The sequence below is a fragment of the Gossypium raimondii genome, chromosome 9, assembly GCF_025698545.1.
Source record: "Gossypium raimondii isolate GPD5lz chromosome 9, ASM2569854v1, whole genome shotgun sequence".
Classification (NCBI taxonomy): Eukaryota; Viridiplantae; Streptophyta; class Magnoliopsida; order Malvales; family Malvaceae; genus Gossypium; species Gossypium raimondii.
The window spans coordinates 29,692,398-29,708,366 of record NC_068573.1 but is presented as its reverse complement, the minus strand read 5'-3'; the positions used below and the strand labels follow the sequence as shown (position 1 = coordinate 29,708,366).

The 15,969-nt window shown below is 33.3% G+C and overlaps 1 protein-coding gene across 1 annotated transcript; it reads right to left on the bottom strand.

Annotated features, from left to right (window-relative positions):
• Positions 1 to 1,760: 1,760 nt before the first annotated feature.
• Positions 1,761 to 14,821, bottom strand: LOC105798911 (kinesin-like protein KIN-12C). The gene is made up of 34 exons (XM_012629148.2): positions 14,169 to 14,821; positions 13,921 to 14,076; positions 13,730 to 13,813; positions 13,504 to 13,623; positions 13,306 to 13,419; positions 13,125 to 13,217; positions 12,860 to 13,020; positions 12,710 to 12,784; positions 11,896 to 11,983; positions 11,749 to 11,807; positions 11,589 to 11,652; positions 11,408 to 11,473; positions 11,171 to 11,332; positions 10,978 to 11,082; positions 10,610 to 10,845; positions 10,470 to 10,539; positions 10,339 to 10,392; positions 10,184 to 10,242; positions 9,662 to 9,728; positions 9,514 to 9,573; positions 7,312 to 9,220; positions 7,156 to 7,217; positions 5,721 to 7,013; positions 5,535 to 5,642; positions 5,151 to 5,314; positions 4,980 to 5,067; positions 4,781 to 4,855; positions 4,007 to 4,246; positions 3,650 to 3,748; positions 3,481 to 3,555; positions 3,341 to 3,399; positions 3,079 to 3,190; positions 2,285 to 2,383; positions 1,761 to 2,204 (listed from the first exon to the last, which is right to left on the bottom strand). Exons 1-34 carry the CDS (start codon positions 14,667 to 14,669, stop codon positions 2,025 to 2,027), a joined length of 6,957 nt encoding a protein of 2,318 aa, XP_012484602.1. The 5' UTR covers positions 14,670 to 14,821; the 3' UTR covers positions 1,761 to 2,024.
• Between the last annotated feature and the right edge of the window lie 1,148 nt (positions 14,822 to 15,969).

Genomic DNA, 15,969 nt, shown 5'->3' with positions numbered 1-15,969 from the left:
TCATCTTTTAGTTAAATAAGCTGCTATGCTATTATTTTACCCGTAGAAGTCCTTGCTTTTAATATTACAATTATTTTGAATTTTAGGCTTTTGTCATAATTTTTACTGATGCAATATAAATTATACACACTTTCAACATCAACATAAGATTTAACATAACAATCAAAAAAATTCAAAAGAGTGATTAAGTATATCATATATATAAGCATTGTCAAAAAATTTATTATTTTGTTTTAATTTCAAAAATATTATTTTATTTTTATTTAATAAACTATTCTCACCAAATTCATGTTAGCATAAAATATAAATCAGTTTAAAAGTTCAAAATATTTTTACTTTTCAAAACCAAATTATTTTTACTTTAATATTAAATTAAGGAGCGTTATAGGTTAGGGACTTGTTTAACTACAAAAAGTATAAGGACTTATTTAAACAAGGTATATTGGTTTAAGGATTTTTAAATATATTAACCTTACTTTTTAAAATAAAAGATTGTTTTTAAAAATTAAATTTTAAAGGAGTAAAATGTACAAAATTTAAGGTACAATTACACTTGAACCATGTATTCATGAGTTGGAATGGATAAAAGAGCCTTCCTTACTTGACAAGTGTCCAATTCCAATTCCATTCTTTTTTTGACATAGTAATATAATGGCTAAATTTTATTTCTAATCCTTTGTTTTTTTAGATATATAAGAATAGTTAATTTTCAACGTTCAAATTATTTAATGTTTATCCTTTAATTTTGAAATAATTTAGTACATCAACTCTTATAATGATATTAGTTAGTTTAAATATTTTATTCCAATTAAAATATTAGAATTCTTTAAAGAATTGTTAATACTATTAAAATTGTCTAATAAATTCAAGTCATTTTGTTATATGCATACCAAGTAAGTATTCTTTTTAATTTTAAATTGTCAAATGAATTTTGACAGAATTAACAAATAGATCTACATTTTAAACTCAAAAGTAGAGAATCTAAATTTCTAGAAATAAAATATAAAGACTAAATTCACAATAACTTAATTAATAAAAATAAATAAATATTTACCGCTTTGGGTGAGAATCATATTACTTTTATTTTTATTTTGTTCTTTTCTTCCTTATAAACCACAACTAATTTTATTTTTAACAGTTGATCTTGATTTTATATATGAGATTTGTACACAACTATGCCGTAGATAAAAAAAAACTTATGTAATAAATTTATAGAAGAAATTATATAAAAATTAAATATAACTTAGTGAAATTAAAATAACAAAACTTATGATATTTGAGTTTACATATATTTTGAAATGAATTTTGATAATTTAATAATTAAATAGACTTAATTATTAGTGACACTATTTTAATCGAATTTTAATATATTATAAGTATAAATAGTAATAATTAGTACCTATTTTTAATATAGTCAAATTGGTCAAATTATCAATTCTTAATTCAAAATTAAATTTTTAAAAAGTTAAAAATTATAAATATTAAATGTTTTTAATATAAACCAAACTAATGATAAATACTTGACAAAATTAATTCCAATCCAAAATTAATCTTTTTAAAAAATTCAAAAATACTTGACAAAAGAATCATAAAAATAAAAAAATCTATAAATACTAATAAATGATGATTGAAATATAAACCTTCAATTTAAAATTTATAAAAATTAAATTAAATATTGAAACTAATTTAAATTAGAGAAAAAAAAAAGGCAAACCAAACATTTCAGTCCATAATATTCAGAGCGATAAAAATCCAATCCAAACAAAACAAAACGAAATTTATTTACACAATAAAATCAAAGGCTTCACTAAATTTACATGAATCTCTCTCTCCGTGGAATTTTCCCAGGAAAGATAAATAAAGGGAATAACGATACAAATATATAATGTGGATTTTTCCCAGGAAAGAACAAATTGATGTAATCACACAATGTTAACGCACATTGATCTAATCCTTTTATTAACCAAAATCACAAATTAAATTCTCCTCATAAAAATCTGACAAAACCCAACACAACCACTTACCTACCAATATTTTGCATCAAACCCTTGTGATGATCCACATGTTTTATCATGATGTTGAAGCCGTCCATTAGTTTTACGAAATTGACCCATTTCAATATTCATTAGAGAAACAAGCCTTTCAGAATGTGGTAGCCTCTTATTGTTCAAATTGACACTTCCAAGGTTTAATGAACCATTCTCCTGTTATAAATGGGGTCTTTTTAAGTCTTTTAACATTTATAAGCAGTAAAAACTTGTACTGATGATATAAAAGCTCAAACCTTAATCTGTAATGTCTGGTTTATTTGCTTCTCTTTACTTGATGTTGTTATCAACTCATCCAATTCTGCAACCTTCTTTATCAAATTGCTCTTATCCATCTGCGGGGAGAAACAGTAGAACTTGATTACAAACTTAAACATCATCAGAAATTACTGCTCAAATTACGGTTTACTTCCTCTATTATACTCAATTTGGGGATTTAATAATTTGGCCTAATTTGCCTCCTACTATTTGGTTATTAAAATAGTTATTTTTCATAATTAAAAAAATTAACTCAACGTCCTGATATGAAATGTCTTACAACAAATTGTACATTACCCGACTAAATATCATTAATAATAATAAGGTTAAAATATGCTCAGAGTCTCTGTATTCTTTTATATATTTGAAATTTAGTCCTCTACTTTTATTTCTAGAAATTTAGTCATTTATTTTCAGATTTCAAAATTCAAGTCCAATTGTTAATTCCATTAAAGTTCTTCAATTAAATTTGCTGATTTGACATTTTGAAATATAAAAATACTTACTTGATAGTCATGTAACAAAAGAAAAGGCATAACAAACCTGAATTTAACAGAAAAATTTTAATAGTTTTAACAATTGGACTTGTATTTTTAAATCCAAAAAGTAGAACTAAATTCCTTGAAATAGAAGTAAGAGGACTAATTTCAAATTTACAAAGAGTACAGGAACCTATAGCATATTTTAACCTAATAATAATAAGAGTACCAAAATATGTCAAATCAAAGTATAGGACTAAATCCTTAGTCGAGTATAATTTGACTGGAATTACCTTTAACATTTCATTCTGTGCAGAAAGCAACTGATCTCTTTGTTGAAGTTGCTCTAAAGTCAGTTGTGCAGTGAGTATATCTGCATCTTTCTTATTTATTTCATGCAAGCAACTGAAGCACAAAATACACATTCAACAACACATTAAGAGACAATCCATAAAGAGATGATGCAGATCTTCAAAAATATAATCTTTTCACAACCATTTCAATTTTTCTACTCTTGTACATAATGCTTTTACTCATAAAAAAGGGGAGTCTAACCTCTCTTTTTCCTCCACGAGATCAGTGACCTGCTTTCTTAAGTTGAGAATTTCTTGCTCCTAAAAAAAATGAAATGAAATTTACGTTAGGACTATTAAGTATAGTCAGAAAAATTATGAATAACTTTCAATCATGCATACCTTTGCAAGGAACTCTTCTGCTTGCTGATTAGCCTCCTTCAACAATTTTTGAACCTGGTGCTGATCTATTAAGTTCTGGAACATGCAGGCAAGTATAATACTTAAATGAGCAATATGCCTTGAAATATTCGTGTTTACTTAGGCAGTAATCAGAGTTTCTGAGTCTTACCGCATAATTAGTCATGTCCAATTTGACACCAAGTAAATCCCTGATGACATCATGGGTCATGCTTTCAGCTGCAGCTAGCCTAGTGTTTAGCATATATATCTGATCCAGTAAATAACAAGTTAGAAACTTAATGATTAGTCACAAGTAATCCAACTACCAGCAGAGAAAGATGTATGCAAGTGGGCTTAGCCACCTGTTTCACATGATCTGAGAAGGAAAGATGCCATAGAAGTAATGACTAGACCAGTGTAAGACAACATTGCTAGCGAGATTGAAGTAGACATAAACATGTTACTTCTCACTGTACATTAATGATAGGGTCAGAAAGTCTCCTTAAAAGGCACAAAATGAGAATACCTCTTTTTGCCGACTAGCTGACAGTGCTTCCAGTTCTTCAATACGAAGTCTGGCATTTGATAATTCTTGATCCTTCTCTGAATTCATTTGTTGTACCAAACTTGAAATGCACCGGAATGGTGAGCTTGAACCCCTGCTTCTTGTTGATGTCTTCTCATTTTTGTCCGATATTGGTACTGTTGAGGTTGAAGTTGGCAAGTCTGTTTTCAATTCACGAATCATGGCTTCCAACGTCTTGTACTGTTACAAAAAAAAAAGGTGAAAAAGATGCAGTATAACAAGTTTGACACGGAAGACATTCTATAATTAGAAAAGAAGGGAGCAGACAATAAGGACTAACAGTACTTATAAGAATAGGAGGCTGTTATTACATTTTGTCTAAAGCAAATGAGGCAACAGGTGTTGTTTTTCCTTTTTGTTATGGCAATTCTTATTGATGATAGGACGTAAAAGTATTGGGCTTGTAAGCATGATATGTTTTGAGAATTAGACTGGTGCCAAATATCAGGAAAAGTGTTCTACCCCTTTGAAAGGTCATAATCCCTTTCTTTCCAGTGGAGAGAGGGTAATAGAAATTTATGATACAGCATTTCCTATTTCCAAATTGCTCAAGTATTATGATATTAAGGAATGAAAGATCCCAAGTAAACACTTTAAAATCTCACAGAATTAATTATCTAAGTGGACTCCTGCTTTAGAATCTTATGCATAATACAAACTGGCACAATACAATTTGTAAACACTAGTGTTCACAGCAAAGAGTATAAGTGATACCTTCAGTTGGTACTGTGATGCCTGGGCTTCAGAATGTAATACAATTTCCGAGATGTACTCTTTGCATTGTTTGATCTACAACGCAATTGAAAAAGTCCATTAAAATACAATAAAAGGGGATGAATTGTAATAAGATGTTCTACTTTTCAGAAACTTATCCAATTGGAATGCAGTCAATAGGAAGTAAATAGGAATCCACCTCTATACTTAGCTCTTCTTTTTCCCTCTCTAGAATCCTTATCTGATCATGTGCCTCATGGAGTTGGAGCAACTTATCATGCATTTGCCTGCATCAAAACCTTTTCCTGAATCACTAAAGAAATGCAGCAGAACCCAGAATCATAATGAAAAAGCATATAGTGGTCTTGACCTAGGAAAAAGATCTTCAGTTTGTTCAGCGTTTGAGTTGACTGAATGCACAACATCAACAAAGCTATCTACTTTTGATAATCTATCTCTAAGAAATTGGAGTTCATGCTCCAATGAAATTCTGATGAACCGATGCCTCTCTACCTCCTCGTCCAATTCATATACCTAGGAGTAAGGCAACAAGTCAGACCTTTCAGTTACAGTAGGAAAAGATTATTAAGTAACCAAGACAGCAGAAGGCATTAAGGGAACAAAATGGAACACAATTATTACAAAACCAAGTTGTATACTTGCTATAAGGAAGAAAATACTTAAGTGACAATATAATATCTGATCTCTATTAATTCAGCAATGTCAGTTCATATAGAGGTGAAAAATTCCTAACCTTTTTCTCCAATACATTTACAGTAGATTCAAGTTCCTCAACAGAATGCTCAAGGATCTTGACCTCCTCCTCCTTTTGTTCAGCATATATTTTACTTGCTTCTGACTCCTATAGAAAAGAAAAATCCAAGGTAACTATAAGGAACACTGCCTATATTATTTGATAAGATAATAAACTAATATGTACCTGGCGAGCTTCAACTGCGATAGCTTCATTTTCATCTGCCAGTGCACGGACCATCTCAAGCTGATCATTTAGAGAGAAAATTTCTTCACGGAGCTCATCTCTGTCGCTAGTGACCTTTCTCAAGTCCTCTTCAATGCCTTTAATGGATGACAGTAAGTCCTTTTCCAGTGAATAATTCAAATGAAGAATTTCTTTTTCCAATTCTTTCACCACCTCCTTCTGTTCTTCCAGTCCTTCTTCAGCCTCAGATTTCTTGTGATAGAGGTCTTCTAAAAGCATTCTCATCTCAGCATTTTCATCTAAGAGAGAATCTATTGTTTGTTTAGCCTGCTCCAGAGCATTTTCAGCATCACTTAGACAATTTTCAAGTTTGCTGTGCTGAACCAACAAGTCATCAACTTGATTTGTTTTTATCTCTAGCTCATGGCAAACTTCCTTCAAACCCAACATTAACTTTTCACTTTCATCTTTGATTTCCTGGCTATTGGAGGCTGATTCTTGCAACAAGTGAAGATCAAAAAGCAAACCCTCCAACAAATCTTCTTTCCTTTTCAATTCTTTCTTCAGAGAGAAATTTTCATATATCAAATCATTCTGTGAGAGATCTTGGTCTTGATCTTCTAAATGTTTAAGTTGCTTACATCCATCTTCACCCTCTGTACTTTTCTTAGGATGATCCACATTTTCACCTTGACTAATGGAGGGACTCTTTACTAAAGTATTTATAACCGAGTGAAGTTCTGGTCTTTGCAATGGATGAGAATATAATTCACTGCTCAAGTTTAAAGTTTTGAGGACAAAGTCTCCAAAATGGCAGTGATACAAAACAAATAAAGAGAGTTCTTTCTTTATCACCTCAGAACAAATATCTTCTAGTGATGATCTTGAGTTGCAAATCGTGAAAAGCATCTCCTGACTCATAGATAAGGCATCAGAGTATAAAACCTTAAACTTGTCCTCAATTTGTCTTTGCATTTGCTTGAAACACCCTTCAAGCAAAGATATTGAGTCAGCTGTTTCAACCAAAGTATAATGTATTTGATCCTGCAACAATTCATTCTCTCTTTCTTTCAAACTGATCGAGTATCTGAGCTTTTCAAGTTCATCAATCAAGTTTGATTTCTCTACCATCAATTCTTCACTCGCTTGCCTCCATATATTATTCAAAGCTTGTGCATTTTCATTTGCTTTCAGCAGTGCTTTTAATGCATAATCAGCTTCCTTCATGGTAGTATGGGCTTCCTCAAATTTTTTAAAGAAACTTTTGGCAGGACTAGCATCATCAGGAAGTGCCTGCATATCAGAAAACATTGCCAAAAATTAAAGATAAAATTTTCACGTGTTCTAAAAAGTATAATGTTTAGTTATCATATGAAGACATTTCGCATGCACCAGTTTTCCCATTGGAACAAAAGAAATGTTTAGTAAAGCATACCTCTATATTATTCTGGGATGCTGCATCATAAATCTCCATTGTCAACCCCAAGGAAGGAAGCTCTGCCATCATTAAGTTTGTTAGTTTAAATTCAGGTATATATTTATTTCATTAAGTTTTTTCTTTTACATACATAAAAACCAGATAAATTTGTACCTTCAGTATGAGAATGTTCTCCAATATCACTCTCATTGAGGATTGTTGTTAACCAAACATATAATTTATGGAAAACATCCAATTGCATCCACAACTCGTTTCTTAGGCCAAATGTGCCTGAACTTTCTGAGAATCCTGAATCAGATTGAGGTGAGACTTCTTCAAGTTTTGTATCATCCACCACCTCAGTCATGTTCACAGAACAGTGTGATCCAATCAAATTGTTTCCAGAAGCAATACTTTCTATTGAATAATCAGAGCTTGATGTTAAAGAAAGAGAACTCCAACTGGCATTTTCAATCGCATCTTCGTCATTTGGCAGGTGGACAGGCATACTAGCTTTTGTTTTAATGCAATCTTTAATTGATTTAAGACTTTGATTTGCCTCAGCAATTTCACATTTTATTTGATGCAGAAGGTGACACTTCAAAGACTTAGCTGCTGCCACTGATTGCAATTCGGTTCTAGAAGTCTGAAAACCTTTACAGTTCTCTTTTATATCAAGAATTTCTCTCTGCAAATCCTGAAGTGACTCCTTAAAAACTGAACAAGTTTCAGAAATGTCTGTTTTGAGGGTGGATAAATGGGCTTCTGCATCTTCATAAGATGTATTGATAACATTCTCAGACTCCAATATTACTAACTTTGCCAACTCTACTTGAGCCTTAAGATTATCTGTTGTTAGAAACTTCATATGAGCCATCATTCCTGCCATTACATCGCTTTGCATTCCCTCAGAAGTGGCTACTGGAATGTCCATCTCAGCATGATCTCCATAAGCAACCTTGTCGCAATCTACAAGCCATTTTGCAATCAAGAAAGCAGCATTAGCCCTTTTTTCCGCCATGATAAGCTGATCCTCCTTAACTTTGAGTTCATTTGCTAGAACTTTTTGCAAATCTGTCTCGTCGTTAAATAAGATGCTTAAACAGGCTGCCTCATCTGTTTCCACATCAGTACCTGAATCCTGAAACTCATTAAAAGCAATTGTTGCTCCCTTCAAGGAACTTAACTTCATCTCCATTTCCACTATCATTCTCTGTGCGTCTTCCAAGCTTCTCTGCAGAAGTAGAATTCTTTCTTCTTTTTCAATGCAAACTCTTGCAGCCCTCTCAACATTTTCACCAACCCAAACATTAACTTGAGGAAATGAACAAGAAATGTTTTCTACCAGCCGAGAGGCATCTTTGAGGGATTTAGAACCATCTAGAAGGAAGCTAGTGAGTTCTAGAGTTGCCCTTTCCCAATCGGCACAAATTGACTTCATTTCTTCCTCTTTAGCTGTGATAGTATCTCTTAGCCTTATATTTTCTTGAGTAATGGAAGCTAGTTTCTCATTAAGTTCTAACTGAAGTGCAGCAACCTCTTCCTGCAAATGAAGGATTGTCCTAGCTGCTTCCATTTCAACCTGTTCACGGACTAAATCAGCTTCATGCTGACAAGATAATTGTGATGCTTGAACCTGTTGATATTGACAATTAAGTAATTTGGCATTCTCCAGGTCTTTAGTCAATATATCCAACTTGTCATGTAAACCCTTTACATTAATTAGTTCACTCTCCATGATCTGGCCTTCCTTTTTAGATGCTAAGTGATCTTGCTCAAGGCAATGAATTTTAAGTTTATGAACAGATTCACTTTCCAGCTTGCCTTCATTGCTTATCATTTCCATGTATCTTCTGTTCTTTTCCTGGAGATGCTGCAGCTCATTAAATAGATGGATATGCTCAGCTTCCATTTCCTTAAGTAACAATCTTGCTTCTATTAACTCCTTTTGAGTGGCACTATGCTGCATAACTGAAGCAACACTTACACTTTGCTCATTTTGATTTTCTAATGCCACATCATTCTCCCGTGAACAGGATGCTACCTCGTCTCCAGAGTCACTATGGACTGATATAGTTTCAACCTGTAAGATAGTTCCAATTTGAAAAGAAATATTAAATGTTAAATTTTTTTTTACTTATAATACATATCTATATGCTTCTGTTGTTCATGTTGGTGTATGCTTCTACATCTGAGCATAGATTTTCCTTTACACAAAACTTATTGTGGCCTTTCTCTTTAATGCATCTACCAGTATGAATAACCTTAAGCTCTGAAGGAAACAGAACCTAAATACAATAGCAAGATACCTATTTTGCAACAAAATATACCATTAATAAATTAACATGGAGCAATAGAAAACTGGATTTTTCTTACCAATGAACATTTATCTGTTTGCCTGCATTCCTTGTGATCCTTGGAGGGAAAACCACCAACCTATAAAGGATGGAACTTGTATAAGCTACCTTAGGACATAGATTAACCTATCTCAACCCTTCATTCACTAGTTCATAGGTGTTCTTACAGAATCAAATGCTCCATGACTACAGTTCAAGTATTTACTCAGTTCCATTTGTAACTCTTCTACTTCCCTGAAGACAAAAACCTTTAATGAGATTCCATGCAACAGAGTAGGAAATACTTCTTCAAAGAAAAGACAAATAGAAGCCATATTTTAGGCCACCACTCAATTCATAAGAAAGAGTAAATAGAAGAGAAAGAACACTGTGAAAACTGTAGATACAAGTTGAGGCGACTGGTCCACCTTGCATAAATCATATAAAGGGCTGATACAACTCATACGCCCAAATAGTAATTAAAAAGAGTACCATTTGCACGAGCTCAGGAAAACTGATAAAACCACAAGTAATTTGTTTCCTTTCCTTTTCAACCTTTTCATTTTCAAATATCATGAACATAAAATTAGTGTTGCTGCCAAAGGCTTCATTTTCAATCCAGTAGGAGCCAAGTAGAAAATAAAATCCCACACATGCACTGCAAACCAAAAAGCAACACCTAGGATAAAGTGAATTAATTTATTAAATACCTCATCAACTTGGAATTCATATTCCTGCAATCTTCCAACTCCTTCACAGTGTTCCCATCCTGTGATTCATGCATCATCATTTTGGAATTATAAACGATAAAGTACAGATCAGTAATACAATTCATAACATAAATAATATGATAGTGCATTCCAACCTGATTCTCATATCTAGAGGAGAATCTGTTGTTTCCTTCAAGAACTTCCTGAAGCTGCATGTCAAGAAAAAGTTTCAGTCTGTTTTCAACAGCCCAAAATCAAATTTTCAATAAAATTACACTGCCCAAACCTGGTCCCGCAGTTCTGAAATTTCACCCAGCAATGTTTCTCGCTCTCCTTGCTCATAAAAATTTTGAAATCTGGCATAAAAATATGTAAAGTCAGTCACTGGAATAAACAGAGGGGACAGAATGACAATAAGAGGTTTACATTTGCAGCTGTTCAATAAGTCTAATATTCTCTAAAGCAAAACGTGTCAATTCTGGATTTCTGTCAATCTTTGTTCGAAGCAATTGAATTTCTGCCTTCAAAGCTTGATTTTCCTCCATGAGATACTCCTCAGTTGATACTAGACCAGTTGCCAACGATTCAAGATTTTTTATCTTCTCCTCCCGAAACCTAAGCATCATTTTAGTACGCTGAACATCTTCTTCCTTTTGGCAAACCTGTCGGAAACGACTTGAGTGTTCAGTAACCCCATATAGACAGTTCTTATTGTTACTGCTTTACCAGAACTGATAAAAGAATTCTTGAAATCCATCCCATATAAAGAATTAAGAATTGATCCTTAGACATACCAAGCGGTTCATTTGCTCAATTTCTGCTTCTAATTTCTGGTTTGCAGTTTCTGCCATCTTTTCTCTCCTCAAGGAACCAGCTAAAGTAGCCTCCATGCGTCTCATCTGCTAGACTTTATTAGCAATTATTAACTACCAAATTCTCATATTACCCTCACAAATATAAGTTAATAAAACGGCCATAAAAAGTGACCTTGTTACTGTTGATGTTTTGTATCTTAAAATCTGCAACCTTTTCGCTAGTGTATTCATTTTTCCTCGAGTAGTCTCCTATTTTCAGTTCTTCATAACTTGGCACACAGCTATTTGGAGAGTTTGGGAAGTTATGATGCTTCAACAAGGAGGACAACTGGCCCTATTGAGATGGTAAAAGATTCAGGTTCACAATTTTAGAGCATTGAGGAAGACACAAACTGCAGCTAGTCCATACCTTTAGTTGTTCGATTTGTTGCTGCAGTGCATTAACATCACCAGAAGCATCTTCATTCACTTTAGCCTGGAAAAAATAAAAAGGTTAATAAGAACATCAACAATTTGTAACTTTACATGATAGACATGAATAGATATGAGGAATTTTGATTTCTTTAGTTGAAAGCACATAAAGTACATACATTATTCTGAATAAGCTTGGCTCGCTGAGCAAACTTCAGTGTGCTTAGAGTTTCATTTGCAGCACTGCGAGAAACAAAAAAAAAAAAAACCAAGTCACATAAGAAGCTGAACAACAAAAGTTTTATGATATCACAAAGAAAAATGAATTGTTAAACAGACCAAATGGATGGGCTGACATTTGCTATCATTGTTGTTTTTGAGTTTCCACCTAGGGAATCCTGCATTACATATCATGGTTAGGTGAAACCTTTAAGCAAGGTATCAAGACAATGAAATTGTCTCAATTGAGAGCTTTCATTATCTAACCTGAAGCAGAAATGTTAGCCGAGAATCTCTGTACGGAACATGTCTATGTTTCCCATGTGCCAGATCCACCAGAGACATTATTACAAGGCTAAAAAGGTGAAAACAGCAGACCATGAAGTAAATACATTGCAGACACACCTTCTGTTTAGAATACATCAAAACATAAAATAAAATAACCCCTTCTGGATTTAGTTTGAACATATGATTTGTTCATGATAAGCAACCATCTTATACTAAAATTAGGCGTTCATACAACATATACTATTGCTGTCAAGATCAAATCCAGAAGGTGGTTGGGGAAAACTCATTGATCAACTGTCCAAAAGTAAAAATTTGTATTTGAGAGAAGCTTAACTGCTTCCTTGCTGTCTACCATACATTTAAGGTAATTCGGCAATCAAAACTAATGTCAAGAATATGCTAACCAGTGAAAATCTGAATCGTCCCCTAATGGAAATTGTAGTTTTATGTTTTTTGAATACCACTGTGCTTTCAATCACCAAGAACATCAGTGTGCAGAATAATTTTCGTGGGATTATATTGTATAAAGACATCCATGAGTGGCAGTTGGAAAGATCTGGCCTAAGAACCATATCAAAAAGAGTCCCCATGAAAGCTAGTTTAAAGCTGCCTCAGAGGGAGTAGAAGAACCACATAATGTGATGCCTTTTCGCACTGACCAAAATGACTAAGAATGAAATAAAGCGTAGAAAAGATAACATTGCATTGCAGGGAATATGTTGCAACAAACAAGTTAGGAAGCTGCAACATCTTCAGAGCAACTATACTGAGTAAAAGAACTGAGGTTAATTACCCAAGAGTTGACAAAGATTTGTTTATGTTTGCTGCTTCTTTCAGACGATCTCCTTCTGCACCGGAGCTCTTTTGCCTAAATTTTCAAGCCAATTATCTTGGTATTCAAAACAACTTAATTGAAAAAAAAATGATTCCATGAGCATGTTACCTTTCAGAGCCAGCTAAATCCACTAAATTTAACCTTGCAAATCTGAAGTGTGTCATAGAATCTTTCTCCCAATGGCTTTCGATGATACAAGTGAAAACACTATGGGATCGGCTGCTCTCACTGTTCATATTGGTTGCTGCCATTCTTCTGTTTGAAGCACCCTGTATGTAGGAAAATAAAAAATAGGAGCAATTATTTTCACAGTCCTAATCTCTATATAAGGTAAATAGCAAAGAAGTACAATTTTCCATTATATATTTATTACCTGCAATAGAAGCTTGAGAACATCATCAACATTCCGCACATTATACTCCATAAGATTTTCCACATATACGCCTTTCTTCAAGTCTTCTCTGAGCTACAGCAGGGAAATCAGTTTTATGATCTATTATGGTGTAATGTATATGGATTACAAACATGAATCAAGAAGAAAATATTTCAATTACTTGCAGATTAGTTGATGAAGGGTCCAGAAGATCCGTTATTTGCTCATTATATATTTCTAGAAAGGAACATTTGCAACTGAACCTCAATTTCTCATCCTTCCTGCTCTCTTCTTCCTACAAATACAAATCTCAACAAACATTTCCTACAAAAGTATAAAAAGAAAGTAATTTTAACAGAATCAGGAATAACATTCTCACCATTCTAATCCTTGAAAATAAATATTCGAATATACGAGGAGTTAGTCCACAATCTTCACTGAGCTGACTTTCCACCTCATATATGTCACCCATCATAGTATATGTTTTGCCACTACCAGTCTGCAGGTAAAAGTTTTCAGCATGCACAATAGAAATCCCAATTTTCATTCATCCCCAATGCCAATTACTTTATGAAAAATCTTTAAATAAAATAATAGTAACTTACCTGACCATAAGCGAACATACAGCTATTATACCCAGACATGCAATTCTCCACCATGGGTACTCCAACTACTCTGAACAGCTTTTCCTACACCAAATTCAAGAAAATATCCACATAACTCTGCATGCAAATTATACATAATTCTCCTTCTAAATAGCAAAACGAGATTACTAGTTCTTATGTTAAAATGGAACCTGCGATATGGTCTCGCAAGCTACATGGTCAAAGGTAAATCTGGTCTCGGCATGTCCAAGCCACAGTAAAGTTTGAGCGGTCTCTTGCTTCAAACACCGACCGTACCCTTGTGAAACCCTCTCCATCGTACTCAGTGGCCGAATTCTTATCAGCACCTGAGACTCAACAACTCAACATGAATAAACAAATGGAAATAGTAATTGTACTATTCCCAAATTAAACAACAATTAGATGCATGCACAAATACCTGCACATTCCGATCTCTCCAAAAGGAAGGATCCTCAACGAGGTCGAAATGTGGAGCTTCGATCGAGAAATTGGTACCATCGATCATCGAAACCCTTCTCGGAACCCTTGAAGAAGAAGCGGAGCTCAATCCACATCTTCCTCCGAAACCTTGAGTAACTTTACTGATAAAACAAGGTCCAGCGCCGCCGCCAAGCGAAAACCGGGGAGCAGTCCTTGAAGGGGTACTTTGAGCAGAGTTGGACTCTGAATGTAACTTCCCATGGCGATTTGTAACCCTCGGGGTTTTATGAAGTGCTCTGAGAGATTCCGATTTGTCTTTGGAATCGACAACATCCTGTTCGTCTTGATTCCGCGATTCTTTCTGGTATTGTGATGGATCTGGAATTGAGTTGAGCGGGGTTCTTGGAGGAGGGAAATGAGCCGAACTCGAGGAGGTCTCGAAATCGTTCTCGTTTGCGTTTTTAGAGATGAAACCAAAGCTGGAAACGTCTCTCGACATTGTTGAAACGTGGAAGATAAAATTACAACAAAAGAAAACGATTTAATCACTCAAAAATAGACAAAAAGATGAATTCATAGCTCTGGATTTAGGATTCGCAGTGATAATCAATGATACAGTAGAAGACTACGCTGCTTGAGCTTGAGTTTTGCTTTAGCTTGAAACGGAGACAAAAAAAAGGGCCGCTCATTTTTTGAAATTGAAAAGATTTTGAGTCAATTGCATAGACGTCCTCAAACTATGGGTTAAATTCTATATTGATCTTAAACTTCAAAATAAAGTATCCTACCAATCAAACTCCTTTTTCAGCTTAGCAGCCCTCAGCCATTGTGTTAAATGCCTGTTTGGATTTTATAAAGTTTTTTTTTTAACACATATAGATTAAACAAAAATATTTTTTAAGCATGTAAAACCCAAACCTGACATTAAATTGATTATGCTGATGAAATCACTTTAATTAAAATGTTTTAATGTTTAGCATCATTTTAAAATTTAGTTTTATAATTTTTGAGACAGGCTTTGCTTTATTGGAAAGATTGTAAAATTAAAGAGGTTTAAAATTAGAGATGAAAAATATATTTTCTTCGTAAGACTCGTGGTGGTAAGAAAGAAAATAAAACATTTGAAAAAATACGTAATTTTGAACTAATATACATATATCTCTCGTTTATTTCCTCACATCATTAGAATTTGGAACAATTGATTTTATGTATTAGGATGATCACTCCTATTTAATTCTTGAAAAATAGATTTATTTTAAAAAAGGAAATGGATAATGTAATATTTAATTCTTGAATCCTTAAAAAATTTATCTACATTAGTCTTCAAACTAAACAACTTTTTTCACTCTTGTCCATAACCTAAAAATATATAATTTATATAAAAATTAGGGTTTGGCGTGACGCGACCTCAGATGTTATGTACTCACATGGATAAAAATTGAAAAAAGTTGTCAAATTCAATATTAATGTAGACAAAAAAAATTTAAGAGACTAACTTGAAAAGAATACCAAAGTTAGGGAGTAAAAGTTATTTTATCCCAAAAAAGAAATTCAAAATTGGGAATGGGAAGTTTGTTTGAAAAGAGATTGTTAAATTGGTGTGAATGGGTCCAAATGGGCCATAAATTTTAGTGAAAAAACAAATGGAAAAAGCGAATGAAAATTAAAAAAATCCAAATGGGGCATGCATGCTATCAAACCATATGAAAAAGGGAATCAAGATCTTACGATTTGGATTTTGAATGAAAGTTAGCGTGTAAATTTTGAAGATGATGATAATGATGATGCCTTACTGTACT